The sequence below is a fragment of the Mytilus edulis genome, chromosome 7, assembly GCF_963676685.1.
Source record: "Mytilus edulis chromosome 7, xbMytEdul2.2, whole genome shotgun sequence".
Classification (NCBI taxonomy): domain Eukaryota; kingdom Metazoa; phylum Mollusca; class Bivalvia; order Mytilida; family Mytilidae; genus Mytilus; species Mytilus edulis.
In genome coordinates this window covers 60,299,343-60,313,861 of record NC_092350.1, presented here as the reverse complement: position 1 = coordinate 60,313,861, position 14,519 = coordinate 60,299,343, and the positions used below count along the sequence as shown (strand labels likewise).

The 14,519-nt window shown below is 31.8% G+C and overlaps 1 protein-coding gene across 1 annotated transcript; it reads right to left on the bottom strand.

Moving 5' to 3' along the window:
- Positions 1 to 4,961: 4,961 nt before the first annotated feature.
- LOC139483548 (sodium-dependent glucose transporter 1B-like) lies at positions 4,962 to 9,714 on the bottom strand. Its single transcript, XM_071267563.1, has 3 exons — positions 9,501 to 9,714; positions 8,335 to 8,620; positions 4,962 to 6,534 (listed from the first exon to the last, which is right to left on the bottom strand). The coding sequence occupies exons 1-3, from the start codon at positions 9,696 to 9,698 to the stop codon at positions 5,516 to 5,518; spliced, it is 1,503 nt and encodes a 500-aa protein (XP_071123664.1). The 5' UTR covers positions 9,699 to 9,714; the 3' UTR covers positions 4,962 to 5,515.
- Positions 9,715 to 14,519: the final 4,805 nt, after the last annotated feature.

The window sequence follows — 14,519 nt, the reverse complement described above, 5'->3', positions numbered from 1 at the left end:
GACAATGATGGTCGGTTGAAAACAAAACTTTACAAAGAGAATATATTGGTTTCAATTAAGCAAACAAGATACATATAATCACAATCAATTACTAAATATCGGTTTAAATGTTCTACCTTGGACCAGTCAAACAATCGTACACTTGCACTTGACATACATGTATCATGTGTATGAAGAATAATTTTATCAAACCTGCTGAAGGCTACCCGGACTATTTCTTGGTGTCTGTCGTCGTTTATTTAATAGGTCAGATTGTTGTTTCCATGACATTTAACCAACATCGATCTATAACTATCTTTATTCCTATAAGAATATGTATTCGAAATTCGTTTGATATGATGAAATATAAACTATATTTAACTAATAATGACATGTTAAGATACCTAAACGCTATTCTTGTCTAAGGCTATTGTTAAATCAAACAGACTTAAGCTGGTAGCCACATTTAACAGCTATTTAAGTTAGAAGCCTCTTTTTATTACAACAATACAACAAAATTGAATATCGAATATTTTATTTATGAAAATATCAAAAATTATATAGCAAAAAATTCATACGAAATATGTATGTCTGTAAAGAAATACAAGTAAATCATTGACGGTATCGATCTTTTAGCATTAAATACGCCTATTTTGACATTTAATTAGGCACTTTCCGTTTTGAATTTTAATCGGAGTTCACTATTTTTGTGATTAAATTTTGGACCTTGCAAATATAGTTACTGATGATCGAAAACATCTGTATAAACCAAACACGAGTAAAGGTTTTGAACGATGTTTGATAATGAAATTACAATGTTATTCATAGAGTGGTGAACTAAAGCAGATGGGCTTTCAAACTATTTTGATAACGTCATGGCTAAATAGAAAAAAACATCCATCAGTTAAACACCAGTTCATTAATCACAGCATACACACATAAGGACTGAACTAAATGAACACCCGCAAAATATAAGAGGTCTCATGCATGTCATGTGCCCCGGACGAATAAGCAGATACATCTAATTGAAACAGTCGTGTTGTTTGTGTGAGTACCTAATCAATGATAGGTCAAATTCATTAGGTCACATTCGGGAAAAAAATTCACTGGTTTCTTGTTCAAAACATTCAAATATCCTATCAATTACGAGATAAATACTTGTATTGCTGCAATGTTCATTATATTCATATAAATGCTATTTTTGTCTAAGACTATTGTTACATCAAACAGACTTGTATATATCGAATATTTCATTTATTAAATTACATAGCAAACATTTCATACGAAATATGTATGTATGTAAAGAAATAAAAGTAAATCATATACAGTATCGTTCTTTAAGCATTAAATAAGCCAATTTACCATTTAATCACAGGCACCTCCCGTTTTGAATTTTCCTCGGAATTCACTTTTTGTAATTCAACATCATGAACTTTGAACCTTGCAAATATAGTTACTGATGATCGAAAAAAGCTGTATAAACCAAACGCGAGTAAAGGTTTTAAATGATTTTTGATAATGAAATTCCAGTCTTATTTATAGAGTGGTGAAATAAATCAGATGGGCTTACAAACCATTTTGATAACGTAATGACTAAGCAGAAAACTTCAAACACTTAAACACCAGTACATGAATCGCAGCATATACAACGAAAGCCTGACCTAAACGAAAAATAATGGGTGACCTCATGCATGGAATGTGCTCCGGACGAATAAGCAAATACATCTAATTGAAAAAGTCTTGTTGTTTGTGTAAGTACCTAATAGATGATAGGTTAAATTCGCTAGTCACATTCGTGAAAAAAAATCACTGGTTTATTGATTAAAACATTCAAATATCCTATCAATTACGAGATAAATACGTCTTGTACTGTTGCAATGTTCATTATATTCATATAAATACATTACAATTGGGAAGCTGAAATCAGTTTGTTGTTGTAAATGTTTGTCAATCCAAGCCTATTTGCCAATGTGTTATTGGTAAAGGAGTAGGTTCAATAAGACCCCTTTTTGGCCCCAAAATATAGCAGTTTTACAAAATTGTGAAAATGTAATGTTAACGCTATTTATTGGAAAGAAGAATCTTTCTGCTACATAAATATGGGCTATTTTTGACAATACAATGCATATATCCAGGGTACTAGCATAATTAAGTCATGCTATACATGCTATAATACTGAAATCTTCAAAATTTTAGCATTTTAATTAAATTTAAGACGGTTTCCGTCTTAAATGAAAGTGGCCGCATTCGTGTTCATTCATAATATTGAAATGTTAGTTGTATTCGATGATAATACATAATATATATAAAGGTTGAGGATGAACACGGTTGCGGCCACTTTCAATTTTGACAAAAAACATCTGAAAAATGACGTTTTTTGGCATATATTTGATAGATTTTACATATTTAAGCTTGAATCGGAGCGTTTTAAATGACTAAAGCAGTTAAAATCTATCACATTAACTAATCGAATCAATTGAAATAGACACTTAAGTGTTTGAAAAGTGTCTAAAATCTTTCATTAAATGAACTTGAAAATTGGGGCCAAATTCGGTCCTTACCGGACCTACTCCTTTTCGAAGCATTCAAACAATGAAAAGGAAAATATTGCATTCAGAAAAAACACAATTATTCAAACCTTTTCTTTTTCGGGCCATATCCATCAAAATAGTTCTGCTATATAATTGGAGCAAGTGGCGCCAATAAGAATACGATGTTTTCAAGAATAGTACACAGTGTAATGTGTACTATTGTTTGTCTGTTTGTCCTTTTAATTTTTAGCCATGGTGTTGTCAGTTTATTTTCGATTTATGAGTTTGACTGTCCCTCTGGTATCTTTCGTCCCTCTTTTACTGATACATTCATTAAATGTTTTATAAAGAGTCAAAATTCTGACAAACTGATTCTATACTGAAAAAAACAACCTGGGTACACTGAATACGCAATTTTCGATATGTTTTATTATGACTTTAGAAGATACGAGTCAATGAGACAACTCATATCTTATAAAACACCATTTCCTTTGACATATCTTTAGAATGCGTTATGTATTTGATGTAATTGTAAATGAACCAGTCCATGCGAAAAGGTACAAAAATAAAGCTATAAGCTATACGCACCTTCAAGTGCTGGACCACCTTTTTTTATTTTATTAAGCTTTTTAATGAATTATTTTATATATTTGAATTATTTTCAAAGTACAGTTTAAATGTCTTAATTTGCAAATTGATGATGTTAACTCCAGTAGCATTAGGGATAATGCTTTCGCAACGTTCATCTATATGTAAGCAAACCAGGCAATGGTTTGAATCCCGTGCAATTGTAAGGACGGTTTATCCATATACTATTAAATAACTTACCTTACCTTAAATTCCAATTTCTAAAACACAAGATGGCATATGTTTGGATATTTTGCCTCGTGTTTAACAGTTGTCTTACATTCTTTAAAACTATAGAACTGATGAAAAATTTTGATTTTTTTGTCTATATAGGACGTATTTTTTTATGTTTCTAGTCCGTATATCGTTGTTCCGGGAAACAAATGAGCTCAAATACATTTTTTTTTAGATATTTCTACGTCCTTTTCTGTTTTAATTGACAAGTTCGGGATATAATTGCTAGTTTTATGAATTTTTACATTAAAGATTGATTGATTGTTGGTTGCTTAACGTCCAGTGGCAAGTTTACATTAATGTATTTTGTTTTCTCGATAAAATCAAATTTCAAAAATATCATAACAAACTTTTATAACGTGTTCTGTACAATTTATCAAAAGGATTTTGCGTACCTTTTTGCATGGACTGGCTCATATACAATGTCAGCTATGCATCTTGCATATCTGCATTGTGACCGTTTATAGGACATTTGGTATCATTTGGTGACGCATAGGCGTCATTCTGACTGTTAAATAACCGTTTCACAAATGATATCGGATATGTTTCTTACGTCGTAACTACAATCCCCTTCCCTTTCATGAATGTGACCTACCGGATTTGTAATCACATAAGAAACACGACGGGTGCCAAATGTGGAGCAGGATCTGCTTACCCTTCCGGAGCACCTGAGATCACCGCTAGTTTTTGGTGGGGTTCGTGTTGTTTATTGTTTAGTTTTCTATGTTGTGTCATGTGTACTATTGTTTTTCTGTTTGTCTTTTTCATTTTTAGCAATGGCGTTGTCAGTTTGTTTTAGATTTATGAGTTTGACTGTCCCTTTGGTATCTTTCGTCCCTCTTTTAAATTGGTTTTTATTAAACCCTCTTCATCATCACAATTGTCTGAATTTAAAGAACATGCAGCACTTATTTGAATACAAGTTATTTGTTCGACTTAATACCGTGAATTCAGAAAATATTGCGTGTATCAATTATTGTTGTGTTGTCCTTTTAAACTGGAATGCGATTTAAATTTTTGCGATATTCATATACAATGTGAGTTATTGCGATTAAAACCCTGTCGAATTTTTCGACTTGATAAATTTTTTGCAATAATTTTTGAATCTACAGTAATATGTTGTTCAGAAATTTCAAATGACCGTTTACGACTAAATTAAAATAAATAATTCTTTTTGATTATTCTTTATTTGTTTCTTGGGTAGAAAAACATGTTTGATTTTCGTGATGATCAACTACAATCTTAGTACGTATCAACAATAGAACAAGGTAAAGAATGTACATACACACACTGGCTATAGCATTCAACAATAGAACAAGGTAAAGAATGTACATACACACACTGGCTATAGCATTCAACAATAGAACAAGGTAAAGAATGTACATACACACACTGGCTATAACATTTGCAAAAGGAAACAACAAAGATGTAAAAAGGTCAATCAAATACCCAAGTAGGATTGTTGTTGTATATTACTTAACATTATAAGGTTAATTTGGGTTTATCGTAAGATTGCATGATGTATTTGAAAAAAAATTGTGGTAAACTTCTGCTGATTCATTTAATTTTGTGACTACATGTACCAAGTTTTGTGGATTATTGAAAACTACCTTGTTCGTTAAAAGTTTAATTTCGTTGTTCACCTTTACCCATGAAATCAATGAAAACCGCTATCCAACGAATAATATTTAATCAACAAACCATCTATATACAGTATACGTCTTATATATCTATACATCGGCCGTAAATAGGTAATTATGTATCAACTGGTAATACACAATTAATGTACACAAACATTGAAGCAAATGCACAGGATCTGAATCATTTATGTTTAAACAAACAGCTCTGAGAATACTGTAATATTTAATTTTTCGGGTCATTTTCACACTTATACACTACTGTAAATGCATTACTGCAAGTTCATACATGTAGTCAAACACTTCAGATCTATTCGAGCGTCATTCTGACTGTTAAAAGTGTTATATTGAATCCTCCACATCTATTTTTAAGAATTTAAAGAACCGTTATTATTTGACTTCAAGCGATGTATTTGACCTAGTAGTATATTGTTCAGTCATGTCAAATGCCCGTATTCGACAATAATTGATGTAGAAGAAAATCAAGATAAAGATATATTTACTTGATTATTCTTTATTTGTTTCTTGGACAGAAATACATGTTTGATTTTCATGATGATCAAATACAATTTTACTACGTATCAACAACAGAACAAAATAAAGAATTAACATGCAAACACTGGCTATAACCTCTGCATAAGGAAACCACATAGGCGTGAAAAGGTCAATCAAATACCCAAGTATGATTGGTGTTACCATGGTACCAATTGATCCCAAAAACATAATCACTGAAACTATCTTTCCGGTCTTTTTAAAAAAGTCTTCCTCTATCCAGGATAATAACAAGGGGAACAAAATTGACTGGCAAAATCCAGACATTGGTACAAAAATCCACACTCCGATGTCTTTCTGATATAAAGTGGTAATCATTAGTCCGAACGAAGAAAGTGTCAAAACAGATATGTACGTAGCAAGAACTTTATCCGTCTTAAATCGGTGGGTTATGATGATTCCCGATAATCTACCTATTGCAAAGGCGGCCCAGTAAGTTGTAGCTGCATATGAACCTTGTAACTGTGTCCATTCCATATGCACAAGAGTAAATGTTGGTAAAAAGAAAACCATTGCTTTTTCAAGAAACAAATAAAACCAGAAGGTTGCACACATTAATGATAGACTCATTAAACGGATAGATCTTGGCAAATTCTTCGTTACACGAGTTGGGCTACGGTCGGTATTATTGTTGGTTTGTTTTGTCGAACGGCAAAGGAAATACAAAAATATAAAACTACAGCTAAGAGCAAACGCAGCAGTAATTGCGAATGCAAAATGTACTGACGAATTATGAGTTTCTTGCGAATCAATTTTTCCAGATTCAAAAGATGCACTGAAGTTTTCACTGAGATTATGATAATTGCTGATATTGGTATATTTTGATGTGTGATTAACATCATGTACACGAATGCTAAGAAATGGAGCGGTAGCTAACGGTGACACTATTCCACCAACTGCGTACATAAAATGTACAGCTTGCATATACGGTCCATTATGTTTTCCCCATATTTCAAGTATCATGATATTGCAGCCTACAATATAGTGCAGAAAAGTATGTCAGTTATTTTTTAAATAATATGAGTATGACTATTGTGTCAAGTCGTACATGAAAAAAATAATTGAAAGTTCAGGTTTTAAAAAAATAAAGATGGTGCGAGTCTGACTCATAATAAGATGTAGAGTAAAATGATCGTTGAAACGGAAACAAAAAAGATGTAAGTTTTTCTATCTGCCTCTTTTCTTTGCTGGAAATCGACAGTTTATAAATCTGAAATACTTATACAAATGTTATATCGCAGGAAAAACATTTTTTTTGTATTAAAAGCTGTATATTATAATCACCACTACTGGCTATTTAAATCATTATTTTATCTCCAACTGAAAGGATAAAATACTTTAATTTTATAAATGTTCTCAATATGTAACCTCTTACATGTTTTTTTACTTATCAAAACACAAAATCATCATTATCGAGAGAGTTTTATACTATCCCATTAATAGCGACTAATAGATCAAAACATTTGTCATCAAGGAACATTCCAGAATTATCAATGCATGTTAAATCCTGAACCTTCTGATAACCGTACTATTTACAAGTCAACATCGGCAAAGACAAACAAACAATTAGCATACACACGTTTTCCTAATGATTTAAAATATTGTAATATAACCATACCACAGGGCTGTTTATTGAGTTTTACTAGGGACAGTACATGCGGAAATCTTCACTGCCTTTAATATTAAGTACACCACGTTATGATTTTATGTTTCAGATAAGCACTGCGTATCTTTTTTTTTGTATAATACCATCTTAATTAACCTTCACAGTTATTTTACATAAACTCAAATCATATAAATAATCATACTGACAGTTAAACATGTCGTTTACAATAAAATGCACGCTCTTTACCTTTGATAATTGTTTACACCACTGGGTCGATGCCACTGCTGGTGGACGTTTCGTCCTCGAGGGTATCACCAGCCCAGTAGTCAACACTTAAGCGATTAAGTGTTGACATGAATATCAATAATGTGGTCATTTTTATAAATTTCCTGTTTACTAAACTTTAATTTTTCAAAAAAACTAAGGATTTCCTTATCCCAGGCAAATATTACCTTAGCCGTATTTGGCACAACTTTTTGGAATTTTGGATCCTCAATGCTCTTCAACTTTGTACCTGCTTGGCTTTATAAATATTTTGATATAAGCGTCACTAATGAGTCTTATGTAGACGAAACGCGCGACTGGCGTACTTAATTATAATCCTGGTACCTTTGATAACTATTTACACCACTGGGTCGTTGCCACTGCTGGTGGACGTTTCGTCCCCGAGGGTATCACCAGCCCAGTAGTCAACACTTAAGCGATTAAGTGTTGACATGAATATCAATAATGTGGTCATTTTTATAAATTTCCTGTTTACAAAACTTTGAATTTTTCAAAAAAACTAAGGATTTTCTTATCCAAGGCATAGATTACCTTAGCCGTATTTGTCACAACTTTTTGAAATTTTAGATCCTCAATGCTCTTCAACTTTGTACTTGTTTGGCTTTATAAATATTTTAATATGAGCGTCACTGATGAGTCTTATGGAGACGAAACGCGCGTCTGGCGTTCTAAATTATAATCCTGGTACCTTTGATACATATTTGCCTTAAACTGATATGTACATGTTGAATATAGTTCTCTTTCTTGCAATAAATATATATAGATATATATATATATACCGCAAATTGCAAACTTTATGCTTAACACGAGACTATGCAGCGTACGGGTAATTTTGCAAACGATATAACTAAATAATCTTCAATTGTTTATAATTCATACATACCTGTATCAATAACACCTCTAGCACCTCCCCGTATAAGAAACAATATTATCATTAAAACGTAATATTTACACCATGGGATTACCGCTGTCAGAATAGCAAATACACCAGTAAGTGTTGACATAGTTATCATTTGGTGTCCTTTTCTAAATATCCATCCTGCTGCTAAAGCTCCAATCAGAAACCCCAAGGATAAAGCTGTAAGGTAATATGAAGCCTCATCTAATGTTGTATTTGTTATGACTTGTAAATCTGGTAAAGCTGGTCCGAGTTGGCCTGCATTCCATCCCTGTCAAACTAATGTATCATTAAAATTTTGAAATGCTTAAGTTTGAATAGTTAACAAACATTTAAATTACAAAAACATTCAAATACATAGCATATCTATAAATTCGAACTAATTGTCTAGATACGACTTTTTACTTAAGGGTTTACAAAATTTTATCGAAATGGATGTGTGATAAAACTAAACACTGTTTCATCACCGCTATGGCGGTCCTACATTCAGTTTTTGACATGTTTGTTTTATCGATTGAAATGGTAGTCTTACATACATGACTTTTTCCCAGTTGTTATTGGCTCTAACCTAGCTTCGAAACTACGATAACTCTTTATTTGGGAGTTTTTGTCCTACGTCTTTTGGATAGTTGTTGGGGGTTATTTTGGGTGTGAAAAGTAAAATCTTTTCCAACAGATTGTTTAAGTGGATTTTAATTATTATATTGTGCTTCACATCACTGTTCTAGTTAAAAGAGAGTTGAGCGCCTGCTAACATGTACGTACTTAAGTACCCGAAATATTATGATTATTGTTTTTGAACCTGTCCAAAATCAGAAACCTGTAATAAGTATTTGTTATGTATTTCTGTATAACACACACTCTGTTCGTTTATTTCGTTGTGCATAAATCGCGACATAAGTTTTTCATAATTTAATTGTTATACATTAGCCATTTCGAAGAATTTTGTAGCATGATTAGCGGTATACGTGTTGCGTGTTGTTGATGGCCGTACGGTGACCTATATTTGCAAAAGCCGCTTCAATTGGACTTTGTTTGATAGTTTTCGCATTAGATATATATTTCATCTTTATTTCATATAGTAGTGAATCACTTATAATGCACATCATGTAGGTATTCTATCTATTTGTATGTTATAGCTTACTACTCACCAAACATGTACTTAACCAGGACAAAGCCAAAGTCTGGTACAATTTGTTTCTGTATATCGTATCTGTACGAAGTCGAATCAATATGCTAGGTAGGTGCGTTCCATCCGGTCCTTCCATTTGGCCATGGTCAAACAAACTTTTTTCCTTCAAAATATTTGTATGATTTGTATTTGGTTCATTTGCGACACTATCAGACATATTTATAGATAATTGAATACGAATCAAGCTTAATCAGCGAACGTAAGTCTCCACTATATATGTAGATGGTAACGTGTCAATTTATGTGACGGATTGAGATAAGAACTAGTATTGGTTATAAACTGAACTAAGTCAGCATTTTAACATAATTGTAAAATTATTTGCTTGCATCTAGCTAAAATATGTGGCATAAACCCTGACATAGATCATATTTGATTTTTTTCTTAAAACATCAAGACCAACGTTCGTGCAAAAAAGTGGTATCTTAGCAAACAGCAATTAACTAACATACGTACACTATGGATTGAGGTTACAATAATTTATAAAACAAATATCCACAACTTGCTAGATTGCGGCAAACTCAGAACTAGTTAAACAATATATTTATATGCGGATCATTCGTTGTTCATGTTGGTAACTACTACTATGTGATTTCTCGATTATATATCAGATTTGTATTGAAAGTAGGTGTTTTATTTTTAATTTGTTTTGTAATATGTTTTTTATTCTACGCATAAGGAAAAGGGTACAAATCATTTTCTACCTATAATCCAAAAACGTGCATCTACTATCAAATCAATATAAAAAATACGGAAAGAATGGTTGCCGTTTCGAATTCTTTTCAAACAAAGTAGCTTTTTTCAAGGCCAATGTATTTGAAAATGCTATGGCTTACATATTTACAATTATTTTACAATTATATATGAAACTAACAACCTGTTTATTGCAATAGTAATATTTTTTTGTTTGTTTTTGGTTTTCTGTTTAAGAGTGAATAGATCGGTTAGCAGTCCAATTAAGATAGTTCGATATATGTTGTTTGAGTGTTCTATAAAAAAGTGCAATATCTAATTAAAAAGGATTTGTCACAAAATCAATAGTAATCTTTCTTAGGCAAATAGCAATTAGCAAATGTTAAATTTTAAAGTATTGTATAAATTTAACATCGTTTTCAATGCTTCTATTTTTTAGGTCAATTGATTATACATAAACAAAGTAGTAGTCAATAATTGAAATGTATATACAATTGTGTTCCTCACGTTCTCCCTATCTTCTGTACTACTTTAAAACATACTCTCTGGGCAAACTATATCCTTTAAGAATATGTTTGTCATGCTAAGTGTTTCTCGTTTCTCGTTTTGTTTATATAGATTAGACCGTTGGTTTTCCCGTTTGAATGGTTTTACACTAGTAATTTTGGGGCCCTTTATAGCTTGTTGTTCGGTGTGAGCCAAGGCTCCGTGTTGAAGGCCGTACTTTAACCTATAATGGTTTACTTTTTAAATTGTTATTTGTATGGAGAGTTGTCTCATTGGCACTCACATCACATCTTCCTATATCTAAGATAAGTTTCATACGTTAAGGACTTCCTATTCCTAATTCAATCAGATGAAAACCAATCAATAAAAGAAATTTGTCTTCCTAGTATTCTTGTTAATTTGTTGGGTACAGCACAATAACATAGCAGATTTTTATTTATCTCGAGAACTCGTTTGAAGTAAAACTTTAAAATACAAAAATTTCGAAAAGATTTTTTATTTTGTTAGCAGTAATAACAAAACATAAAACCTATCTACTACGAATGATTTTAACAATCTAAGAGCTGTCATTTTAGAAAAAAAGTCATGAAATCAGCAACCGTTATTTTTATTTACAACTACCATTTTAAAAGCGTCAATGACTAATGCATATAAGAGTCAGATTTTAATGTTAGATCGTGTATGCATACCATTGTGAGTCTTGAACAACTTCAACCCGCTTTTGGATTGGATCATGATATTTAATGCCATTTCCTTCTTTTTTTAAATAGTTAAAATATAATTTCAATAACATCATCTGTCTTTTACAATTTCTAAAATTTATCCATTTGGTATTTGCTTCATTCGTTTCAGCAGAAACTGTTTTACGACAAAAATATGAATACATTATTTCTTGGTTTGCTTTCTAGTTCTGTAGATCATATCGTAAGTTGAAATAAAAAAAGTAAGTATCATGTGCATATTCTGTGAGTTATTTTATTCAATAACCTGAATTCAGAGAATTCCAGTGAATTAGCGACGGTGGCTAAAATATTCAATTTTCGAAAAGTTTTGTTCTAAAACTTTGATGAAGAGACAAGTAGTGTCCGCCTGAATCTGGAGCAATACATTGATACCGTTAATTTTATTGGCGTGTACGAATTGTCAATTGATGGCTAAAGATGCAATCTGCTTTCAAAGATAATCATCTATGATATACATAATACAATTGAATATGACGAGTGTTCTTTACAAAATGTACATTTTCTCATTTGGTTTTGTATTCAAAGGATTGATCGTAATATTTTTTTTTCTGTCTATGAAAAGATAACGCAGATAAATGTGGTACACACTGTATAACTCGCACTTTTAGGTATTCAAATGTGTGCACCATATGTTTTAGGCTATTTCGACAGAAAAATGGTACAGTAATTCAATATAGATTAATTATAAATTTTACTTTTGATGGCCCAGGTAAACCATGAAAAAACATTGATGGAAGAATACCTTTGAAGGACTATGTACACGAGCTTATATACAAAAATCATTTAACCAATCAGACGAAATGGCAAAGTTTGAATCACTTTGTTGTAAATTACACGGACGGCATCATTAGTGTGTTAGCTGTTATGGGATAAATGTTTCACATATGATAGGGGATATTCAAACTTTTGACGTGACTCCGTATTTTCTATCCCGCTACCGTTGTTTTCGGTCAGTGAATATTCATGGTGCAGGTGGCTACGGATGCGATTTCTGACACATATAATGATTGCAGTGTTCGTTTGTTTGTGTTTTATTTATGCTATTTATATTTGCTGAATGTCTCTTTTATCATGTTTATGGATAATGTTTAGTAAACTTCGATGAAATAGATATTATGAATGCTTGTGGATAAAACCAATGTTGCAATCATTTATAAGGCTTTTCATTACGAAAAATAAAATCCAAAAAGCTTCAAAGTACAACTATGTGTAAGTTCAATGTGAAACCAATTTTTTTCAGTGTTTTTATATTTTAAATACCATAATGTGGTGTATCTTTGATTCAAAACACAACTCATAAAATCAGACAGTAACATATATATGTTTAAGTATCCATGCACTGTCTCAAAAAGGAACATGATTTTTTTTGCAACCCAGTTTTCTTTCATAACGTTATGTTATTGTAAGGATATAAATGTATCTTACCTCCTATACATTTCTAGGAATATGAGTGGTTAAAATCGTCCGCGTGGAGACCATGTATATTTTATATCAGGTAAGTAGGGAGGCGTGGCTAATTTCATACGAGGTTAGTAGTGGAGTTACGTCCCCTTATATGCCTTATTCTGTTAGAAGGGAGGCGGGGCTTATGTCATACACGGTTAGTAGTGGAGTGACGTTCCTTTATATTCAATATTAAGTAAGAAGGGAGTGGGGGCTTGTTCCATACACGGAAAGAAGTGGTGTTGCGTCACTCTATAAAAATAACGGTACTGAGAAAAAATCTGAAAGGTTTCAACAGACGAAGAAATTGATGATTAACATTGAAATAAATTTATAAAACAAAATTAAACCTAACAGTTTGTAACTGATGGCATCTGTTTCTGTAGATTCAATGAAAGTAATTTCTTTATACTAGCAGTATTGAAGACTTGCTCATTTTGATAGGTCACTAGACTAAATTTCTCACGTTAAGATAGTCGGTAAGATAAATTTCATAGTCTCCTAGTGACGTAACACGGTATATTTGGGGACAGTAAATTACATATGAAGATTTGAGCTTCACTCTCAAATTATTGTAAAGGTTGTAAGAAAACATTTTGTCAAAAGCTTTTTAAATTAAGGTGGTACCTAACACGCCAGGGAGATAACTCTGTAAAATCAGCTAAACGTTTTAAATACGTTGTCTTGTTAAAGAAATATTAAGCTTCTCAATGATCAAAATAAGTGTTTGTTAAACTGCTGTATAACCAGTGTAATTTTTCTGATAAATTGGTTTGTTCAAATTTTTTTTTTATATTTTTGTCAAAGGGTCAAAGTAAATGATTTGTCAAAATTTTATAAAAATTGAACAAGCCAACTTAATTTTAGTGAACGTGTTGGTACCACCTTAAACAAGCCAAATTAATATTAGTCAAGGTGTTATGTACCACGTTAATTGTATTTACATGAAATGATTTTGAATTGAATTATTAGAATTGTGCACTTTTAGCACCATACGTATATATAAAAAGTAAAATCATAAAAACACTGAACTTAGAGGAAAATCAATTCGGAAAGTTCATAATCACATGGCAAAATCAAATAACAAAACGCATCAAAAACGAATGGACAAGAACTGTAATATTCCTGACTTGGTACAGGCATTTTCAAATGTAGAAAATGGTGGATTAAACCTGGTTTTATAGCGCCAACCCTCTCACTTTGATGACAGTCTCATCAAATTCCGTTATATTTACATTGATGCGTTAACTAAACAGAAACAATAAATAAAAAATAGTCAAAATATGGGTACATCAGTCATCATCGTATAACAATTTTAACATTTATATATGCGAGTTTTAATTTTGTTCTAAATGAAACTACTTAACTACGGTATTACAAGTATTTAGTGTACTGTTTCTTATAAGGTATTGTTCCCTAGGCCTTTGGGAAGCAGTACTTTTTTTTCATTCACAGACATGTATAGTCATTCACGCGCGTATGTTACTCCAAATTATCAAACAAATTTTATGAAATATCTACCTTACAATAACGACAAACAAATCGAATTATTTGTACTAGTATGCATTCAATTACGCTAGTTTTTAACTCAAGCG